Below are 23,882 nucleotides of genomic sequence, written 5' to 3'. Positions count from 1 at the left end.
ATTCTGGTTTTCCCATAGGAGATGGAAATTTGGATTTGTACATGAAACTTCCCCATTTTTAAAATGTTGACAACTGATTTAAAATGAAACTCTTTGAAGGTGCACAAGGCAGCAGCCTTGGTTCCCACCCATATTGTTTCCTACACTGGGACCTCAGATGAACTGGGTATCTCTTTCTCTCTGGAATAATCTAGGAAATTCAGGAAAGAGAGAGTGTACAGAGCTTTCTTGCATGACCTGGTAAACATTGGCCCCCATCAGGGGGGGAACAGTTCTCATTTATACTCATGTACCTTTAATTGACATTCAATAAGACTGTGGTTGCCGGGAGACACAGGAATATTCCCATAAACAAATGGGTGACCCTGACCCTCGGAGGCTTCTCCAGGCTTTAGATGCTCATGTGTAACTGGGTCCTATGACTTTTATAGCCACACCTCTAGAGACAAAGATGTGTTTTTACAGAATTCTGGAGAAAGAGAATAGACAAGAAAAGGAGCAAATAATTATTTCAAAGTTCTCCTTTGAAATGCTTGAACATCAATACTATCTTATGGCAAATACTAAGAAAGAGGTAGTAACATTTGGAAGCTGCTTGCTCCTATGGGCATCCTTGCTTCAGAAATAAAACATAATAATAAAACTCACTTGACAGGTCTCTGTGAAGTCTTTTTCATATCCTGAGGAGAAATTTCTTTAGCAAACACTGGGAGAGCTTGGTCTCTGTGGGTGTCCGATGATTGCTGGAGGCACAGCTATAGTTATAGTCCATTCCAATCCCCTGCAGGGCGCTGGACAAAGGCCATATCTTCATCCAGGGCTATCCTGTTCACGAGTGCAAATGGCAGAAAATGACATTTGCATCTGGGCAAAAGCATTATAAATGTTCATAGCTGTGGCTCCTCAGGGTCTCTTGTCATCAGGCAGGTGTGGTGGGTTTGTGTTGGCACAGGGTGAAGGTCCTCAAGGGCCTCCCCAGTCTACCCGGGAGATCTCAGATAGGTCATCTAGGTGGATCTCAGTCCAAAACTTAAGGTCTCTGTCATAACACAGAGTTCCATTTCACATTTGGAAAGTCAGAGCTTGCACTCGGAGACTCAACCTGACACTTTTGCAGCTTTCAATAGAAAATGACTTGGTTTTTCAAGGAGCAAGGAAGATCTTGACCATTAGGGAATATCTTTTATAATATTTAAAAATTATTTTAGAATTCAAGTTTTATTTTTTTCTCTCTCTCGTTCTCCATTTAAAAAAATGATTCAGGTGATAACATGAAAAGGAAGGACAATGTAAATAAGAAAACACTATGTTTTCAAAGGATCTGGGTCCAACTTCCCACCTGTCTGGGGGCCTGAATCCAGTTACTTAAATGACCAGTTTTATCACCGACAGAAGTGAAAACACAATTTCTGCTCAAGGTGGATATAAATAAGTCTTTCATCAAGGTTTAATTACTTTTTTACTACTTTTGGGACTTATATCTGCATGTTGGGCACTCTTGAAAAGTCCCATGGGGTGTATTCATGGCTTCTTAAAAGAAGGGACAATGGAGATGCCCACTGAACAAAAGTGACTTGACTTCATCCATCCATTCTGGGTCAGCTATCGAGCTGTTTATGTTTTAGGAGGGAAGGGTATTAGATCCTGAAAGTATTTGGCCTCGGTGATCTTATAGGACAAAGTGTGTTCCCGGACACCACACTAGATGATGCAAAGATCTCCTAAGCAGTGCTCCTCAACCAGGGGCTTATATCGGTCAGGTTATATTCGAGTCCCTTGGGACAACTTTTTCCAATGACTTGCACTAGACTGCCCTCCTCCACAGAGATTTTGGTCCCCCAGATTCTGGGGGTGGAGTATAAACATATGTAATTTGGTGAGCAGAAATTTCCAGTTGATTCTGATACTTTCACACCATGCTGGGAAACACGTCCCTAAAGGTAAATTGAAAGGTCTCTTTATTTGGCCTCACCTTTGATTCACAATGTGCTAGAGATAGCTAGTTTGGAAAATGTCACCTGATGAATTGAGATTGAGGAGAGGAGAGCCACATTCCCATGTGCTGCCTGGGGGGAGGTGGGGGGTGCGGAAGCCTCATCTTGGCCAGCCCCCTGCCAACAAGACTTTCCCTTCTCTGCTGAAACAAGTCCACCCTTGAAAGACTAGCTCATAACATGGCCTACCTTTTTGATTGCCTCTCCCTAAAGAGCTTTTCTTCTCTGCTTAATTCATTCATTGTCTGGATGATTTGTTTGACTATTCAATTAGCAATGGATGGTCTAGCTTCTATTTCTGCTGAATGCAGTTTGTCTTATATTGCTATTTAATGTTTCACTGATTTCTGTCTAGTAGAAATAGTGCTGGTGGTGCCTCGGCTTCCAGGGCCGCTGGTTTCACAGCGTCCTTGCTCCATGTCTCTACCCTCCGGATTCGCTCACCATACCCCCCAAATATGACGTGTTGAGTCAAGACGAACTATGCAAAAAGCTGTACCAGAACTTCAAAGACCGAGGTATCCTGGACTCCCTCAAGAAGCAGTGTGTGAGAAACCAAGATGGTGGCATAGGTAAACACCTAAACTGCTGCCTTGCACAACAATATCAAAACTACAACTAAAAGACAAAACGGACACCATCCAGAACCGCAGGAAAGCTGGCTGAGTGGAAATTCTGCAACTAGAAGAAAAGAGGAAAGCACACTGAGACTCAGAGGAGCTACAAAAGGCTGAGGTATGGAGGCTCGCATGAGGAGAGGAAGGGCAGCTGTGTGCACGGGCGGCTGAGTGCACGGCTGGCTTTCTAAAGTGGGAGGGAGAAAGAAACTCCCGACTGCACTGAACTCCAGTCCCTGAAACCAGACTCATTCGGGGGGAATCTGGACTGTCAGGAAAAAAGAAAGCACACTGAGACTTGGGAGCTGCGGAAGGCAGAGGTCTGGAGGCGCACGTGCAAGTGCGCGCAGAGAGGACTGCTGCTGAATGCATGGAAGGCTGAGTGCGCAGCTGGCTTTCTAAAGCAGGAGGGAGACAGAAGCTCCTGACTGCATTGAACTCCAGTTCCGGGCAAGTTTCTGGAAACCCCGACTCATTCAGGGAGAAACTGGACTGTCTGGCAGTGGGCGAAACTCGAGGGCGGCTTTCTCTCAGAGGTGCTTGTAGCGAATATCGAGGGACACTGAGACCCAGGGGCCTCATAGGGCAGGGCTGATGGGAAACCAAGGCTGTCTGCTCCGCCCTGAAACTCCACCCCATCCAAGCTGAGCACAGAGGCTTTTGCAATTTTGCAAGTCTTGTCTCATAGGAGTGTCTCCAGCACAGAAGTGTTCCCAGTGTAGACACAGCTGATCCTCAGAGCCAATTGGCCTGGAGGTCAATTACTCCCAGTGATACCAACAACAATCAAGACTTAACTACAACAAGGCTGAGCACACAGTCCACAAAGGGGTGCACCAAGAGTGTCCACCTCAGGTAACTGGGGAGGCTGAGCCACTGGGCCCTATAGGACACCTACCACACAAAACTACTCTACCAACTCAGGAAAGCAGTGAAAATGCAGAGACAAAGAAACAGATCACAAACGAAAGAAATGGAGGAAAACAAACGACTGGATATAGAGTTCAAAACCACGGTTATAAGGTTTTTCAAGAATTTTCTAGAAAAGGCTGATAAATTTAATGAGACCCTCGAGGATATGAAAAAGGACCAACTAGAAATTAAACATACACTGACTGAAATAAAAAAATATTATACAGAGACCTAACAGCAGACTAGAGAACCGAAAGAATCAAGTCAAAGAGTTGAAATACAAAGAAGCAAAAAACACCAGCCGGAAAAGCAAAAAGAAAAAAGAATCCAAAAATTTGAAGATAGTGTTAAGGAGCCTCTGGGACAACCTCAAGCGTACCAACATCAGAATTATGGGGGTGCCAGAAGAAGAGGGAGAGCAAGATACTGAAAACCTATTTGAAGAAATAATGACCGAAAACTTCCCCCACCTGGTGAAAGAAATAGACTTTACAAGTCCAGGAAGCACAGAGAACCCCAAACAAAAGGAATCCAAAGAGGACCACACCAAGACACATTATAATTAAAATGCCAAGAGCAAAAGACAAAGAGAGAATATTAAAAGCAGCAAGAGAAAAACAGTTAATTACCTACAAGGGAGCACCCATACGACTGTCAGCTGATTTCTCAACAGAAACTATGCAGGCCAGACTGGAGTGGCAAGAAATATTCAAAGTGATGAATAGCAAGAACCTACAACCAAGATTACTCTACCCAGCAAAGCTATCATTCAGAATTGAAGGGCAGATAAAGAGCTTCACAGATAAGAAAAAGCTAAAGGAGTTCATCACCACCAAACCAGGATTATATGAAATGCTGAAAGGTATTCTTTAAGAAGAGGAAGAAGAAGAAAAAGGTAAAGATAAAAATTATGAATAACTAATACATATCTATCAACAAGTGAATCTAACAATCAAGTGAATAAAAAATCTGATGAACAGAATAAACTGGTGAATATAATAGAATCAGGGGCATAGAAAGGGAATGGACTGACAATTCTCAGGGGGGAAGGGGGAATGGAAGGTGCAGGAAGAGAATGGACAAAAATCATACACCTATGGATGAGGACAGTGGGGGGAGAGGTAAGGGCAGAGGGTGGGGTGGGAACCGGGTGGAGGGGAGCTATGGGGGGAAAAAAGAAGAACAACTGTAATAATCTGAACAATAAAGATTTATTAAAATTTTTTAAAAAGTAATAGTGTTGATTTGAATTTTAGTTCTGGCTTTATTTCTAACTGTGTATCCTAGGCAAGTTGTTAAGCCTTTCTGGGTTTCAGGGCCCCAATTATACAATTCCACAATTCTCTTTCTTACCTCACCCTCAAGCTTAGGTTCTTACACAATGATGTTCACTTAATTTTATTTACATTTTTTTGAGAGAATAACTATAGTAGACATTTTCTAACATGGTTCCCAGGGACTCTGCATTCTGACATTCATGCCCTTATGTAATTCCTGCCCATGAGTGTGGACAGCACCCAGTGAATATGGAAAAATGATGAGATGAGTTAGAAGAGACTGTGACTTCTGTTTTGTTAGCGTTCTCTCTCAGGCTCTTCTCACAGGTTTGCTCAGATGGAGAGGGTCACTTGGAAGGATGAAGGGCGGCCTCTGGTCAAGAGCCAGCAAGTGACTGAGGCCTCAGTCCAACAGCTTATGAGAAACCAGGTCTTGCCAAAACCACTGAGTTGTCTTGAAAGTGGATCCTGCCTCAGTTGAACCTTGACATGACTGCAGCCCCAGTCAATGCCTTGTGACTGCAGCCTTGTGAGAGACCCGAGGCTAGCTAAGTCATGCCTGACCCACAGAAATGGTGATGTAATAAATACATGTTGTTCTAAGCTACTAAACTTTGGGGTAATTTATCATGTAGCAATATGTAACTAACACTATCTATGAGATGGGTTGATGGACATGGTAGTCTATCTACCTGATTTGGTCCTATTGAGCTAAATTGTGCTACAGTAACAAATGACCCCCAAAGTTTATTCCTCCTTCTCACTATATGTCCACTGAAGGCAGTTTGATCCACAAAAGTTTATTCCTCCTTCTCACTATATGTCCACTGAAGGCGGTTATAGCTGTGCCCAACATTTCCTTCCTTCCAGAACCCTCTATAACCCAGGCTGATAACAGCCGCCTCTATCTGGAATATTGCCAATCACCATGGAAGAGGAAAGAGAGCAGGGCAAAGTATGCACTGGCTTTTAAACCTTCCCCATGAAAACAATGCACCATACTTTTGCTTGTATTTCACTGGCCAAAGTGAGTCACATAGCCACATAGTTGATGAACGTGGCCCAAAGTATATTCCTCTTCCAGGGAGCAGCACTAAATATTGGTGAATAGTAACACAGTGCACCATTTGCCATCGTGAAGTGGGTTAGGGGGAGCGGTAGCCACAGACTGCCATAATATACAGAAAAGAGAAGGAATAGCTCACATGCACAGCTGAATGGGTGTGGTGGCCGCAGAGCCAAAGAGAAGAGAGTACAATTGAATAGCTATTTTTTTTCATAGAAAAGGGTGAAAATGAAGGGAATATGGAGCACTGAGGGGAGTTGAAGTGTTTTGTTTTTTTAAGCACCCTCAAAATCTCCATAGTTACCTCCCTAAGGTCGTTCTAAAACAGTGACTCTATGGCATTAAAGCTTTAAGACATGCATCCTGGCCCTCCTCTTCAGACTAGATAGCCTTCCCTAAGCTCTTGAGGCTTCTGTATATAAATATATCCCCTCCCTTGTCTATCATCCTGTTCATCAAGTTGAACTGGGTCTCCAAACAACTGTCTTTCAGCCGCCAGTTGAACAGGAGAGGAAAACTTGACACATAACCTTGGGCAAGCCTGCCGTGTGTGGGTTTCAGTCTTCTCAAAGTCCAGTCTAATCTCACCTTCCTGAGAAATAAGCACAGTCCCCGTGGACTTCCTGCAGACGTTGGAGGAGCTTAAGGAACGGTTGCTAGCCCATCCATCTCAGAGGCCTTGCCAGGCAGCTTAGAGAGGCAGTGTGATGGGCAGTGCAGAGGTCTGGCTTGCAGAGCAGGAGGAGCTGGGCCTGACTTAGCTGGTAAGCCAACCCACCACGATGGATCTGTCGTTAAAACCAGAACCAGCTTAAAATGCTGCCACGCGGTATAGAAATGTCAGGGCCAGAGATCCCCTAAAAAAGTAAAGGAGAGACTTGTTGAGGATTCCTCTGCCTGTAAAAAATATGTTTGCCCTCAGGCTCTGCCTGTTTGGATCATGCCAGATGGCATTCTGTTTCTCCTGAGGTTAGAGTTTGTGTCAAAAGAAATAGACTTCACTTCGATGAGTTCTGAAGGAGACATGTAAGAGTCCCAGAATCGCGGTTTAAAAAGTGACCTTAGATGCCATCTAAGCCAAACTGCCCAGCACAGGAGTCACTCCCTCATGTCTACGGCCTGTAGATTGGTGCTCAGGGACAGGTTTGAACTTCCTGAGATTTTTTTTAGGATGCAGTCCTGCGCCAGTTTGCTTTCCATATTGCACCATAGAGAGTGTGAGGGAAAAGCAGTGAAGGGAAAGTGTGTGACAGGAGTGTGGAAACAATACCCTTCTTCTTGGTGACACAAGCTTTGCATTTGGGAAAAAGATTTCCATTTTGCAAATGTAATGCTCTTGGTTGTTGCAGGAAATGTTGAGAGAGGCCGTAGTCTGTAGTCTATTTCTGAAATTGACTGCCTGTGAAACAATTCCACCCCTCTCCAGCATGTTTCACCGCTGGCTGGTGGTGAATTATGGAATAGAGGAAGGCAATGGGGAGTGGGGTGGGGCAGGGCGGGGGGAAGGCAAGAAGAAGGCCCAAGCAGCTTTCCAGGATTGAGGTGGTAGTAATAGGGATGCAGAAGAGTGGATGAACTGAGGAACAGTTTGAGCGAAAGAGGATGTGGTGAAAGAAGCCAGGTGGGCAGGCAGGTGGGATAAGCCTCCAGGTCTAAGTGGGAAAACATCACCTCTCCTACAGGAACTTTCATTTGTATTCAGGCTGTAAGGACCCCAATCTTTTAAAATACAGTATCTTCACAAGTCACTGAGGACCTGGCTTACTACTGACTTCTGATGCTGGCGATATTTCCATAACCAGGAAGTTGCACTTTTCCCCCACACCTTTACTTTATTATCTTCATTGGATATCAGAACTGGGTAGTGAGCTGGAGGGCTCCTGAGGAGGGTTGGGTTTGCTCAAAGGAAAAGCTGAGATACTGCACACAGCCACTTACCTGGGCAGCCTCAAATTCAAGGGGAAAGGTAGTGCTAAGGGTCAGGGCTTCTACATACCTTGATTTTCATTCCAACCTCCAGATAACTTTGTGAGGTGCATCTTTTAAACTCCAGTTTTACAAAACAAAAAAGTGAGGCCCAGAGAGGTTCTTTATTTTGCCCAAAACCACACAGCTTGCAAGTGGCGGAGCCAGGACTGGAACCAGAGTCTGGCTCCCTGCATTCTCCATACCACCCCTCAGTCTTGGTCAGTCTGTTTTCCCTCTTTTCTCATTACTACCGTACAGATTCAATCGTGGAACCCATCCCGGGGAAGGCTACAATTTCTTTCTTTCTTTTATGTACTATGTTTGCCTCTCCTATCCCACAGCGTGCCTAGTAAGGTGCTCAGTGTACATGCCTGCCTAGAGGCAACGCCCCTTCTTGCTGCCACATATGGATCTGGGACGAGTCAAGGCAGGGCTGGTGAGGTAGACTGCGTTGCTGCCGCCCCTGCTAGGAGATGGGGAGGGATTCTTCTGCCTGTGCCTTGCCTCAAAGGCATTTTTCAAGTCCTGTCCCCCTTGTGCTCCCCACCCCCCACCTCTCGCCCCTTGACTTCGGCTCAATTCCCACGGGAGCATCCCTTACTGCGGGGCTGACATCATCTGGGGGCGCAGGGTCCCTGGTGTCCGCGCTCTTGCCCATCTGTGCGCAGAGCCTCGTTCCGGGGCGCCTGGAGCCCGGCGGGCATTGACGTCAAGCAGCAGTGGATCGCTGCCTACAGACGGTTGACCTGGACCCTCCTCCACACCCCCTTCCTTCCTTACCCCCTCCCTCTTCCCCCGCACTGGGCTCTAGCTCGGTATAAAAGACGGGAGCGCGGGTGCCTCAGCAGCGCCGAGTTTCAGCACCATGGAGAGCACCCGCTTCCAGCTGCTGCCCCTCCTGGGTGCTGCCCTGCTGTTGCTGTTACCTCTGCTGGGCGCCCGTGCCCAGGAGGATGCTGAGCTCCAGCCCCGAGCCCTGGACATCTTCTCCACCGTGGAGGATGCCTCCCATGAGAAGGAGCTGGTCGGTATCCCCCATGCCCCAGACTCCCCTGGCCTGCCGCGCGGTCCCTCCTTTGAACCTCCTCTCTTCCCTCCTCCCCACCCCGTTCCCAGAGTCAGGGCGCGGGGAGATGAGTGAGAAGTTTGGGCTCCCGTTGTCATCCTCCCAGCAGTCTTGTCCCCGCTCCTCTGAGCAACATGAGCCTCCCCTCCAGGGCTCTGGGACTTGCTGTCAGTACCTGGGACAGCGCTCCCTAAGTTTCCACCCCTCTAGCAACTCTTTTTGTCTTCTGGGTCACAGGGTGGAGGGTGTGTGGTTCTGGGGATCCTTAAAAATAGGGCTGGAAGTGAGCACCTGGGCTGGGCTCGCAGCCAAGGCGGCAACTTCGGGCTGGGGGGGGGGGGGGGCGGTATGTTGCAGATCGAAGCGCTGCAGGAAGTCCTGAAGAAGCTCAAGAGTAAACGTATTCCGATCTATGAGAAGAAGTATGGGCAAGTCCCCATGGTAAGGCTTTGGAATCACCTCCTTCCCATGTTTTTCCAAGAGGAAATATACCACATTGACTCTTACACACGCCTTCTCCCTAGGATGTGGCTAAATAATTCAGGAAAGGGGTTTGCAGAATTCCGTGAGGTCCCCTTTGTTTTCACTGCCAGCCTTGCCTTTGGTCTCTAAGGGCAGACCAGCCCTTTCAGAGGAGCGAACAGTACATGCCAGGAACCAGCTCTTGTGTCTGGGTGGAAAGGAGTGTTTCCTGAAGATGAGCTTTTTTCACCTCACGAAGAATTGGTTTATGTTCCTCCCATTTTTTTCCTGCCTTCCGAACCCCTGTCAGTTTTTTTTTTTTAAATCTAAGTTCTAGGATAAAAATTCTTAACCAGAGCTTGTCACCTTCCATGGAGAACAAACACACACACATACTTAAATCTTCCTTGGGATGAGGGGGGCAGAAAGCAGGGAGCAGGCGTTGTGAGAAAACATAGGTCTATTGTTTATTTCTTAGAAAAAAGGTCTGGTTGATTTTTTTATCTTCTGGATAAGCAACTAAAGGACCCAGGAAATGTAATCCAACTCCCCCCCTCTCCCCTACCCCCCCCCCCCCAAAGTGGGAGAATGTAGGAAGGGTTCAATAATTTAAATTTCTTTTTATGTTCTCTCACTGAAATTATAAGCACAAAGCTCTCTTCCATTTTAGGCCTCACTATACTTAGACCTCCTGTGAGGGTGATAGGGTCCATCCGTGTCTCCCATGAGGCAGAAACTGTGTTGACTGGGAGAGTGGCCTTTGGGTGCCTGGATTTGTGCATGTCCCACTACCACATTGTGTTGCTTGCAGTGTGACGCTGGCGAGCAGTGCGCCGTGCGAAAAGGAGCGAGGATTGGGAAGCTGTGCGACTGTCCCCGAGGAACCTCCTGCAATTCCTTCCTCCTGAAGTGCTTATGAGGCGTCAGCCCCCTCCATCAGTCCCCAGATCCCCTGCTTCCCCAAGAACCGCGCCTTCATCTGTGGAGTTGGGCTTTAGCAACAACGTTTGCATTTCCCTCTGAGGGAGAAGGGGCTCTTTTCCTGATGTTTTCAAATAAAAAAACAATGTCTTGTATGCTTGTATGGTGTTCATGTGTGTGCAAAAATATTCTTTTTTTGTTTCATTTGTCTGACGAACTCTTGTGCATCCTTGTGTAAAGTAGGGGAGCTTTGCTTTGAAAATTGTATTTTCCTATGTGGCATGGCAGGATGAAAATTAGATTTGGTGAATGTTGGTAGATGACAGCACAACCTGGAAAATAAATCATCCCAAGCATCACCAGCTGAAGCATGTACAAATTATACATAATGAAGTGTTTTTAATAATTGCTCATATTGCCCTGGTCGATGTGGCTCAGTTGGTTGAGTACACCCAGAGGTCTCTGGTAAGATTCCCAGTCAGGGCACAAGCCCCACTTTACTTTGGGGCTTGATCCCCAGTAGGGGGCATGCAGGAGGCAGCCAATCAATGTTTTTTTTCTCTCTCTCTTCCTATCCTTTCTTCTCTCTCTCTCAAATCAATAAAAACAAATAAGTAAAAAAAAAATTGCTCATAGTGCATTGTTGTTTCTACATAGGTCATTTAAATATGAATGATGGGATTAACCCAGCAAAGGCTCATACACCTCCCCAAAGGGAGGTAGAGAGCAAGGGCCCTGAGATGGTCTGTGGGAGTGAAACCTCTCAAATCACATCATGATCATCAGAGGAGTGATTTTTTTTTTTTTTTTACATATGAAATAAGAAAGAGAACTTTTTGTTTTTACTTTGCACTTAGTAAAGACTGGGAGAAAGAGAGAAAAAGTATGTGCCCATGTGCTGTGTTGGAGAAGGGCTAAAAGAGAAGATGATTGGACAAAGAATTTAGGGAAGAACATAAGCGTCTAATGCGCATTTATCCTGTTATTTGCAGTATGGTGGTGTATAGTAGAAACCTCTTTTCCTGCTCTCCAATGAATTCTTCAGTAAACTCTTTGTTATTGAAACTTACAATTGATGTAGCTTTATTGAAAAAAAAAAGCTTATCAATATTTCTTTTCTTTACCCAGTGTCTAGGTTGATAAGATAGGTGTATCCATTCTTTTATTTCTTTAGTTATTACTCAGTAAACATTGTGAGCACCTACTGTGTGTCAGGCACTGTGCTAGGCTTCAGGACCATATCAGAGAAGAAATCAGTCAAGTCTGCCACCCTCAAGGAGCTTATCATCTTATGTAACAACAAGGCTGTTTAAGTGGGACCCATTCAGGAAGACCTCGGGAGGGAGAAAGATTCCTACTGTGGCACTGGATCCCTTTCTCCTGGGTATCTGTCCAGATCATCTCTTCTTTCACCTGTTCTCACATGGCACTCTTCACTCTCATTTTTCCAGGTTGCTGGTGGTCCCCCTTTGTCTGTGTATCTCCGCTCCTGCCATTTGTTTCCAATCCTTTGCCTCTGATAATCCAGCCACACTTTAGCATTGATCTAACCCAGTTCTCAGTTTTACCCTCTGGCCCCCAATCTCTGGTTGCTGTAAGAGACATGCCATCTCCTCCCTGCCAACTTTCCAGCAGGTCCCTGGGACTAGGCTTAATTCTCACTTAGCCATTCTATAGGGAGAATCTGATTTGTTCATCATTTGCCAGAGTGACCTGCATTTAGTTTTAATCCATGAACTCTTCTGCAGGAAAACCGAGTCTGTTTGAATGAGAAGGGCTGAAACTATAGGTAGATTCTGGAAGGCTGCCCAGCTGGTGTGGCTCAGTGGTTGAGCATCAACCTATGAACCAGGAGATCACAGTTCGATTCACAGTCAGGGCATATGCCTGGGTTGCAGGATTGATCACCAGTAAGGGCATGCAGGAGGCAGCCGATCAATGATTCTCTCTCATCATTGATGTTTCTATCTCTCTCTCCCTCTCCCTTCCTCTCTGAAATAAAAAAAAGATATATATATTCTGGAAGGCCGAGCTACACACACACACACACACACACACACACACACACACACACACACACACACACACACGGGTCTGGCTCTGCGTCCACCAGTCCTGTTTCCTCAGAGCACTTCCACCATCACCAAGGACAACTACCCACAGGGGTTGTCTGCTCTCTGGATGATTGAAACCATTAATAATTTACCAAATGCCAGCAACTGCCTTTCATTAATTATCACTATGTTAATGATATCCTTCAGGCAAAGAGAAGAATAATTCTCCTCCTATGCAATAGAGACAGGCCATATTTCATAAATAAATTAGGGGTGGGCGTTTTGCCTTGAATTCCTTTGAACTCTTCCTTTGCAGAGCTAGAGAAGGTGGAAGTAGGCGTGATGGGATAAAATGAAGCAGGCAAAGATGCGCTTTGAATGTCGGTGTCAGTGTGATGTCAGTGTGGCTGTCATTCAGCCTGTCTGCTCTCTCACCTCGGAGACAGGATCACCTCTACTGGGATGTCTTCTCAGCACAGGTGGAGTCTTTCTTAACGTGTGGCCCCGAGAACTTGACACAGCCCTCAAAAACAAGACAGTCTTATAAAGCCACTGATGCCATGTTCAGATCATGATTCTTGCTACCTAAGAAGGCAGTCCCTCCCTCCATTTAACTGGAACTTCTTGACCCCAAGAGGGCTAACTGAGTTAAAATACATGAATAATACCTGAACACAGTAAGTATTCAATAAAGGAAAGCCTGCATCATTTTCCAAGCTCTGTGTTTGTGCCTGGTTTCTTTAGGAGTTGTTTCAGACACTGTGGGACATAACAGCAGACTGTCAGGTCATTCCTGCCCTCTTAGCAAGAAGAAGCAGATGGCTGCCTGGAGTAGTCTCTCAAATAGAGTTTCCGCATCAAAACATGCAGAGCAGCTTGAGGCCGAATATGCCAAAAGTTTTACTAGGCTGTTGGATCAATGTGTACTTACAGGATCCTGAACCTGTCCTGGGAGTTTAGCAATTTTTCTTGGGTGGGGAGAAGGGACTGTACATTCATCTAACACGTATTTGAATAATAAGCACTGTTCTAGGTACTTAAATTTCTTTTAGATTTTAATTTCTAAGTTTATTTTTCATAAATCATGATGAGTAAAATAGAAAATAAGAAGAAAGTCATCACTCCTGTGTATTATCCCAGACTGGGGCGGGGGGTGGGTGCTTTCCTTCCTGAATCTTCCCCAGGAGGCTACTGCTGGTGTTCCCTGTGAATGTTCCCGCAGGAGCTGTCTCCTTTGGAATCCCCACTCTTCATACAGCGACGTAGGCTGGAGCCCTGTGTTCCTTGGGGGGCTGCCCCCTCCTCTCTGCCCTAGGAAGACGTTGAGTTGAGTCGGTAACTTTAGGCCAATACTGGGAACCATAGGGGAAAGAAAGACTCTTCCTTTCAGGGGTGTGTTTTTCCACAGGTTTATCTTCCCTTAATCACTTCTCACGAAGAATAAGAGAGGGTATAGGCCTAGAGACAGTGGAACAAGGAACCCACTCAAATGGTTTTAAGTCAGGCTGCTTAGGGTCATCAAGATCAGTCAAAGTAAGACCCTCTGAAATAGGGTCTACCCATTCAGGTTTTTTTTTTTCCAGAGAAGCTTGGGGGCAAAGCTCTATCTGGTAATACTGCTTTGACTTTATCTTCTATGTTCATTTCCTTTATAGGGACCAAGTTGGATTCTCTTAAGCCTTACCAGGTAGGTGCTGGAGAGTTTAGGGGTCTCACTAACTTTTTTTCTCTATTTCTTTCTTTCTTTGACACACTGGTGTATTCTGCAGACTGAGCTGGGTGTGTCTTCAGGGGAAAAGTCCTATACAAAGGGCTCTCCCAGTGACACTTCAAAGCTCACCTGCAGCTGATGCTTTTGGGCAGTGCTCACCATGGAGCTGGTTGTGTTTGAGTTTGGAGAGGAAAGGAAGTCTTTTGGCTGAGGGCAGGTTTCTTAGTGATCTCATAGTGTTAATGCAGTCTCCTTTCCTTGTGGCTGAAGTCTCAGGCAGAGATCCCAGTTCTTGCACCAGGAGAGAATGTGAATGTGATAGTTGGAATCTGGTTTTGATGAGGGCAAGGGGTCCATTTTGGGACCAGACTAAGCTTATCCAGAGCAGTCACAGTTGTCTGCAAGGCCACTGCACATGGTAGTTTTGATGTCTGGTTAGTGGGATCCAACACTGGTGGTCATTTCTAGGACCACAACAGGTTTGCCTCAAACTAGGCTGGGCTTCTAGGCTTGGTGTCAGCTTTTGACCCTGATTGTTTTTTTCTGTGTCCCGCCTTTCAGCACTATTACTTCTGATCTGTCCCTCTGGATAAAATAGTTCTTGCTGCAGAAGAAAAATGGCTAGTACAGGGACTATATGTATTTGTAGTGTCACAAAGAGATAATACATTAAAAAAGACTGAGAATACGAAATCTGGACCCTGGTTTGAATCCTAGCTCCATTGCTACTTAGATAAACTTGGCCAAGTTACCTAACCATCTGAACTTCATTTTCTCAACTGTAAAATGGGGACATAAATAATAACCTAGTTGTTTTCTCTGCCTAGACTGTCCTCTCTCCTCAGCTGCTGGAGGGGGGTGTGGCTCTGCCCACCTGGCAGCTGACCCAAGCCATCAGCCTCGTGATCACTCTGGACCTGGTCACACCCAAACTCTGACTTCTCAGGCTAGCTCCTACATCATCATTTTGCTGCCATATGGATTTGAGATCTTGGGTTTACCAATAAGGTGTTTATTTTCTTAAAATGAAGCTCAATAAACTTTGTTTTCTTTTTTATTGAATTTATTGGGGAACTTTTTTTTTTTTAAGGAAAGGAGTTTGGAGATTTTTTTAAAGAATAAAATTAAATAAACGGTTTGGCGATGACTCAGGCCACTTTTGGTTGAAAAACAACATCTGTGGACTGATATGGCCTCAGTATCCCAGCATGATGTTGCCAAGAGAAATCAATAGCATCTATTTTCCTTTGTATTTGGCAAGTAAGATGACTTGTTATGTCAGCATGAAAGTTAAAATACATACACACAGGGAGAGTGAGGGGGGACAATCACTTTCTTCAGCAGGCAGCAGCACAGCCGATGAATTTCGGGTCCTTTTCTTTGAAGGTGAACTCGATTGCAGGAGTCCCCAGGACCTGGAGGAGCGGAGGGCCTTTTGACTCTGACCACCGCTGATGTCATCCAGGTTTCTGCTTGTCTTGATTAGATTGAGAATAGCCAAACACGGCTCACTGAGACAGATATTGATTTGGGCCAGGAAGTTCTGTCATCGGTAGTAATTACAATTGCTTGTTTTAATTTATTAGATCAGGAAATCTAATAAATTTTCCATGAGTCCTCGCCCCGCTTTTCATTGGTATGTAGAATAATCTCACCAAGTAATTTATGAGAAAATCAGCCTTACAACAGGACTTAGGTCTGAAATGCAAACTGTAGCTTTCCTTTTGGCTGATGGTGGTGGGAAACCAACTTCTCAGTTGCGTGGTTTGGGGCAAGCAATGTAACCTAACTACTTAAATAAGTGCCGGACCTCCTTTTCTGCATTTGTAAAATGAGAAAATAATTGTATCTAACTCTTGGGTTTTTGTAAGGATTAACTGAATTTATTCACTAAATATTTAGAACATAAGAACACATGGTCGGTGAACCTACAACCTTTAGGTACAGGGGATAAGGCTCCAACGAACTGAGCCAAACCAGCCAGGGCAGTATCTTGGTTTTTGTTCATATTTCAAATTCCATTATTTATTTAAATATTTTCTACTTAGCTATATTCTGGGTCTGGCAATCCTAATATTTGCACCCTTTATATGTCTATTGTTTGTTTCCGTTGTCTGTCACACATGATGGCATCATTTCTGAAGTGCCTGGCTAATTTTAGTTGTGAGTTTATTGCTTGGCCTTAATTCTGCTGGCTTAGAGTAAAGATGCTGGGAGCCAGGGGGTACCATTGACATGGGACTACTTTAACCATCCTGTGCAGTGAAGCATTAACCTTCCCTGAAGAGAAATCTGATCTTTCCTTTAAGCTACTGGAGGGTAACCTCCAGGCTCTTGGAATATCCTGCCTGATAGGAGTGTGCTTGTTTGCTCAGGGGGCTTTGGCCACTATATAGTCGACAGTGTGATTTGTAATGGGAGTTGTGGGCCATGTGGTATCAGTTTTGCCTCTCGAAGGGACTAGACATTAAAGGGATCAGCCTGACTTCTGAGAGGGGCTGGAGACTAAAGGTCAGCCCAGCACACAGGAGAAGCGCAGTAAATAAGCACTGGTTCCCCAGAATGACTGCCTAGACATGGGGATGCTTGTCTAGGCTTGATGATCACAACAGAGATGATGCCGATTGTAAGGGAAGGAACACTGCTCTTTCTTCACCCCACTCAAGAGTGCTGACCTCTGTCCACCTTTTAAAAGCTGACGACTTGCTAATCTGATGATGGACTAGACCCCAGATAATTCCTGGTGGGTGGGGGGCAATGTGCCTGGAAACAACATTCCCCCCCACCCCATTCTTTCTCATTCACCTTATTGTGTAGAATTGGTAATCTGTCACTTCTTTCTCATTCATGTTGAATCCAAGGAGTTGGATGGTTCGACCCTGAGGGTCATTCATCTCTTGATCCCGCTCCATAAGCCCATCTGTGCCTGTTAGCCCCTGGATTCAGGTTTAGGAAGAAGTAGTAAGTCCTGTTAAGTTCTCCAGCAGAATCTACATGTTCTAATCCAGCAATTTTTAACAGAGCTCTTTTCAGAATGTTAGGTATTTGAAAGCTATTAATAAGTTGTTTTTGTATTCTCATTCTGCTATTGCACCTTGCATATACTTTCCTAGAATCTTGCTGTAGGAAGTAGATGTGATCGCAGGGCAGGACTTGCCATTCCTGGCTCTCTGGCCATGTGACCATGAGTAGAGTGAAAATAAACTCACCCTTCCTTCGAATAATCATTCTGAAGTAAGAGCTCATCAACCATTTATAGTTCTAGCACTGAGTGGCTGCCACTGCTTCTGAAGGTGAAGGAACTGGGAAGGAGAAGGGGAAGGAGGTAATGAGATACCAGAGGCGAGGCTTTTGTAACCAGAATGCAATGCATTACTAAATGCTTGAGGCAGATTCCCTAGGTTACTTCAAAAAATATTTCTTTGTGAGTTAGAAAGAGAGAAACAAGAAAAGCCCAGTGTAAGCAGAAGGAAGGAAATAATAAAGATCAGAGCGGATATAAACGACATAGAGACAAAAAAAAAAAATACAAAAGATCAACAAAACCAAGAGCTGGTTCTTTGAACGGATAAACAAGATTGATGAACCTCTAGCCAGGCTCACCAAGAAGCAAAGAGAGAGGACCCAAATAAACAAAATCAGAAATGAAAGAGGAGAAATAACAACAGACTCCACCGAAATACAAAGGATTGTTAAAAAATACTATGAATAACTATTCCAGCAAACTGGACAACCTGGAGGAAATGGACATACTCCTAGAAAAATATAACCTTCCAAAACTCAATCAGGAAGAATCTAAACATCTCAATAGGCCAATAACTATGGAAGAAATTGAAGCAGTCATCAAAAAGCTTCCAGCAAACAAAAGCCCGGGGCCAGACGGCTTCACAGGAGAGTTTTACCAAACATTTAAGGAAGAACTAAAACCTATCCTCCTCAGACTATTCCAAAAAATTCAAGAGGAAGGAACACTTCCAAGCTCATTCTATGAAGCCAGCATCACCCTAATACCAAAATCAGATAAAGACAACACAATGAAAGAGAATTACAGGCCAATATCCCTCATGAACATAGATGCCAAAATCCTCAACAAAGTTCTAGCAAATCGGATCCAGCAGTATATCAGAAAGATCATACACCATGACCAAGTAGGATTTATCCCAGGAATGCAAGGATGGTACAATATCCGCAAATCAATAAACATGATACATCACATAAACAAATTGAGAGATAAAAATCACAGTCATATCAATTGATGCAGAAAAAGCATTTGACAAAATCCAACACCCTTTCTTTTTTTTTTTTTTAAATATATTTTATTGATTTTTTACAGAGAGGAAGGAAGAGGGATAGAGAGTTAGAAACATCGATGAGAGAGAAACATCGATTAGCTGCCTCCTGCACACCTCCTACTGGGGATGTGCCCGCAACCAAGTTACATGCCCTTGACCGGAATCGAACCTGGGACCTTTCAGTCCGCAGGCTGACGCTCTATCCACTGAGCCAAACCGGTTTTGGCATCAACACCCTTTCTTGATAAAAACTCTCAACAAGGTGGGAATAGAAGGATCATGATAAAAGCCATATATGATAAACCCACAGCTAACATCATACTCAATGGGCAAAAACTAAAACCATTTCCCCTAAGAACAGGAACAAGACAGGGATGCCCACTCTCACCACTCCTGTTCGACATAGTACTGGAAGTATTAGCCATTGCAATTAGACAAGAAGAAGAAATAAAAGGCATCCAAATTGGAAAAGGAGAAGTAAAGCTGTCCTTATTTGCAGATGACATGATATTGTACATAAAAAACCCAAAAGACTCCATCAAAAAACTAATAGACTTAATAAATGAATTGGGCAATGTAGCAGGATACAAAATTAATGCCAAGAAATCTATGGCATTTCTATACACCAATAGTGAACTTACAGAAAGAGAGACTAAAAAAGCAATCCCATTTTACCATCGCACCAAAAAAATTAAGATATCTAGGAATAAACTTAACTAAGGAGATAAAAGACATATACGCAGAAAACTACAGGACACTGAAAAAAGAGATAGAGGAAGACATAAACAGATGGAAGAACATACCATGTTCATGGATTGGTAGAAGCAACATCATCGAAATGTCCATACTACCCAAAGCAATCTTTAGATTCAATGCACTCCCCATTAAAATACCAACGGCATATTTCACAGACCTAGAACGAACTCTCCAAAAACTCATCTGGAATAAAAAAAGACCCCGAATAGCCACAGCAATTCTGAGAAAGAAGAACAAAGTAGGTGGGATCTCAATACCAGATTTCAAGCTGTACTACAAAGCCACTGTTCTCAAAAGAGCCTGGTACCAGCACAAGAACAGACATATAGGCCAATGGAATAGAATAGAGAATCCAGATATTGACCCAAACCACTATGCTCAATTAATATTTGACAAAGAGGCATGAACATAAATTGGAGTCAAGACAGTCTCTTCAATAAATGGTGTTGGGAAAATTGGACAGATACATGCAAAAAAAATGAAACTAGACCACCAACTTACACCATACACAAAAATTAACTCAAAATGGATACAGGACTTAAACATAAGATGGGAAACCATAAAAATACTAGAGGAATCCACAGGCAGAGAATTCTCAGACATATGCCGAAGCAATTTCTTTGCCGATACTGCTCCTAGGGCAATGGAAGCTAAAAAGAAAATAAACAAATGGGACTACATCAAAATAAAAAGCTTTTGCACAGCAAAAGAAACCATCACCAAAACAACAAGAGCCGAAACCGGTTTGGCTCAGTGGATAGAGCCTCGGCCTGTGGACTGAATGGTCCCAGGTTCGATTCTGGTCAAGGGCATGTACCTTGGTTGTGGGCACATCCCCAGTGGGAGGTGTGCAGGAGGCAGCTGATCGATGTTTCTCTCTCATCGATGTTTCTAGCTCTATCTCTCTCCCTTCCTCTCTGTAAAATATCAATAAAATATTTAAAAAACAAACAAACAAACAAACAAAAACAACAAGAAAGCCCACTGTATGGGAGAACATATTTGCAAATGTTATCACTGATAAAGGTTTAATCTCCAACTTATAAAAGTTAATAAAAGGAAGACAAATGATCTAATAAAAAAATGGGCAACGGACCTAAATAGAATCTTTTCGAAAGAAGACAGAAGGAGGGCCAAGAGACATATGGAAACATGCTCAAAGTCACTAATTATCCGAGAGATGCAAATCAAAATGACAATGAGGTACCATCTCACACCTGTCCGAATGGCAACCATCAACAAATCAACAAACGACAAGTGCTGACGAGGATGCAGAGAAAAAGGAACCCTGGTGCACTGCTGGTGGGAATGCAGACTGGTGCAGCCACTGTGGAGAACAGTATGAAGTTTCCTCAAAAAGCTAAAAATGGAGCTCCCATTTGACCCAGTAATCCCACTTCTAGGAATATATCCCAAGAAACTAGAAACACCAATTCACCATAGCTAAGATTTGGAAACAGCCTAAATGCCCATCAGCAGATGAGTGGATTAGAAAACTATGGTACATCTACACAATGGAATACTATGCTGCTATAAAAAGAAGGAATTCTTACCATTTGCAGCAGCATGGATGGACCTGAAGAGCATTATGTTAAGTGAAATAAGCCAGGCAATGAAAGAAAAATACCACATGATCTCACTGATTTATGGAAAATAAAGAACATTATAACCTTATGAATAAAAAGATAGATACAGAGGCAGTAAAGCACCGAACAGACTGTCAAATTACAGCGGGAAGGCTGGGGAGTGTTGGGGAGGGAGGGAAATAGATCAACCAAAGGACTTGTATGCATGCATATAAGCAAAACCAATGGACACAAGACACTGGGGGTGGGGTGGGATGAGGGCATGCGACAGGGGGGTGGGGAGGCTGGGGGAAGGTCAATGGGAAAAAAAAGAGATATATGTACTAATATATGTAATATTGTGACCCAAGGCGGGTCCAGTTTTATCCATGAAAGGGACATATCCAAACAGATATTTCTCAGACTGATGTCAAATAGTTTGCTTCCTGTGTCTTCTTCTAGGAGTTTTATGGTTTCAGGCCTTATATTTAAGTCTTTAACCCATTTGAGTTTATTTTTGTGTGTGGTGTAAGAGAGTGGTCCAGTTTCATTATTTTGCATGTATCTGTCCAGTTTCCCCAACACCAGTGTATATTTTTATCTCCTTCACCACAAATTAGTTGACCATATAAGTAAGAGTTTATTTCCAGCTTCTCGATTCTGTTCCATTAATCTATGTGTCTGTTTTTGTGCCAGAACCATACTGTTTTGATTAAAAAAAACCACAAAAAACGGGTAGAGGATATAAAGAGACATTTCTCCAAAGAAGACATACAGATGGCCAACAGCTATATGAAAAGGTGCTCAACGTCACTAATCATCAGGGAAATGCAAATAAAAACCACAATGAAATACTACCTAACACCAATCAGAATGTCTACTAAAAAAGTCAATAAATTACATGTGTTGGAGAGATGTGGAGAAAAGGGAACCCTTGTACACTGTTGTTGGGACTACAAACAAGTGCAGTCCTTATGGAAAACAGTATGGAGATTCCTCAAAAAACTGAAAATAGATATACCATACAACCCAGCAATTCCACTTTTGGGTATTTATCCAAGAAAATGAAAACACTAATTTCAAACATCATATTCACTCCTCTGTTCATTGCAGCATCCTATCTAATAAAGGAGGATTATGCAAATTGACCATCACTCCATCACAAAGATGGTGGCACCCATAGCCACAAGATGGTGGTGCCGCCGGAGTCCCCCAGTCCTGGGGGAGGGGAAGGCGGCTGCTGAGAGCGGGCAGTATGAGCGGCCTGGTGGAATGTTTGCTTCGTCACTGTGGCGACGAGGCAAGCGTTCCACTCTGGCCGCAGAGAGCCTCTGGGCAGTGGGCATGGAGCTGCCAGGGGTGGGGGTGGGGGTGGGGAATGCTTGCCTCATTGCCCCGGCAATAAGGCAAGCATTCTCCACCTGGCCGCGGAGGGCCTCTGGCCAGGCCAGGCGTGGAATGCTTGCGTCATTGCAGGCCTGGCTGAGGGACACCCCCCCCCCCCAATGCATGAATTTCATGCACCTGGCCTCTAGTTATTTATAATTGCCAAGATATGGGAGCAGCCTAGGTGTCCATCAATAGATGGGTGGATAAAGAAGTATATATACAATGGAATATTATGTAGTATATACACAATGGAATAATATGCAGCAATAAAAAAAGAATGAGATCTTACCATTTGCCACAACATGGATGGATCTAGAAGGTATTATGCTAAGTGAAATACCATATGGTTTCACTTATATGTGGAATTAAAACAAAACAAGCAAACAAACAAACAAAAACAGATTCATAGAGGCGAAGACCAAGGGGGTGGTTACCAAAAAGGTGGGAGTGGAGGATGGGTGAAAAGGGGAAGAGGAATATGGTCAATAATACTGTGATAAGTTTACTTGGTGATAGGGGATTACTAGAATTAGTGGAGTGATCACATTGAAAGGTATATAAATGTTGAATCACTATAGCACACATCTGAAACTAATATAACCAATATAAAATTGTATATCAACTATACTTACATTTTTAAAATTTTTTAAAGAAGACTGGCATACAGCTGAACTTTTTCCACCTCTTGGGCAGGCAAAAGTCTTTAGAGACCACTCATTTCACTCACTTCCACTGGCCATCAGACTCTCTGTATCCCTCTGAATAAAAACGCAACTACGCACAAAAATCTCATCATCATTAATGGCATGAACACAGCTATGTTTGGTGAGTGGCAAAGAGGTGACAATGTCTGGCTTTTATTAAGTATCCTAACTAAATTACTTATCATTGGAGGAAATAGAAGCACAGGAATTACGTCGTTATGAGCAGCGAGAATACAGTGAGTGGCCCCCAGACCACGCAGGGGGCCTCAGGAAGCTGACAGCTCTGTGGGTGTCTGTATTCCTTGAGCTGCCCGCTGTGAGCCACTGATGTCTCTGAGGGGAGGCGGAGGATGTGGGCTAACAAGGACGTGCTGTTCCACACAGGACAGCTATCAACTGCTGTCAAGTCCCTCATTAGGGACGCCTCCCCCTGGCCCTCGTGGGAGACAGCTAGTGTTCTCATTCCACGGAGGAGGAAGGTGAGGCAGAGAGAGAACAAAGACCCAGAGTGACCCGGGGACACAATCAGGACTGAGACTCGATGTTCCCTCGGCCTCCTACAGGCCCGTTCTGACAATAGGCAGCTGTTACCTGTGGGCAGTGGGGGGCATGTTCTCTTCCATCACTAGGACCATTTTTTCTACTAATGAATCTTGGGCCCAGGAAACTCAGAAAGTAATTGGTTTATCTTTGACCCTGATGCTGTACTCATTGAGAAGAATAGATGATGTGTATAGTTTAGTATGGCTTAGTAAGGCAGACTACTTGGGCCATGCTATCAATAATTCTGTATAATTTGTATCTTTTACCCACCAAAGATTATGGGATAGAAAAACTAAAAAAAACCTACACTCAGGAACGGAGGAAGAAGAAGACAGAATCTGACCATTGGAGGTGCTTAGTACCATGTCCAACTTCATTTCTTGGAGATAGATATTTGGATTGATGGGCTGTCTGTTCCTGGCTTTTCTCCTGGAATCTAGTGGTTAACGGAGCGGGGAGGGGCCTGGCTGGGAGCAAAGGGGCACATCTGCACAGAGTAATATCAGTATAGGTGCACACACTGCCTCTGCTCCACGCTGCATCCATCCTCAATCCCCGTGGAGAACCTGAGACACGTTAGTAGCT

The 23,882-nt window shown here is 44.2% G+C and overlaps 2 protein-coding genes across 2 annotated transcripts in view; both read left to right on the top strand.

Annotated features, from left to right (window-relative positions):
- Positions 1-23,882, top strand: part of MCCC2 (methylcrotonyl-CoA carboxylase subunit 2) — a 216,416-nt gene that overhangs the window by 86,003 nt on the left and 106,531 nt on the right. The window lies entirely within an intron of this gene.
- Positions 8,542-10,438, top strand: CARTPT (CART prepropeptide). Its single transcript, XM_080679785.1, has 3 exons — positions 8,542-8,858; positions 9,258-9,341; positions 10,174-10,438. Exons 1-3 carry the CDS (start codon positions 8,700-8,702, stop codon positions 10,279-10,281), a joined length of 351 nt encoding a protein of 116 aa, XP_080535911.1. The 5' UTR covers positions 8,542-8,699; the 3' UTR covers positions 10,282-10,438.

This window comes from Plecotus auritus (assembly GCF_963455305.1).
Source record: "Plecotus auritus genome assembly, chromosome: 7".
Classification (NCBI taxonomy): domain Eukaryota; kingdom Metazoa; phylum Chordata; class Mammalia; order Chiroptera; family Vespertilionidae; genus Plecotus; species Plecotus auritus.
The sequence above is the reverse complement of the archived record's forward strand: the minus strand, read 5'-3'. Positions and strand labels throughout refer to the sequence as shown.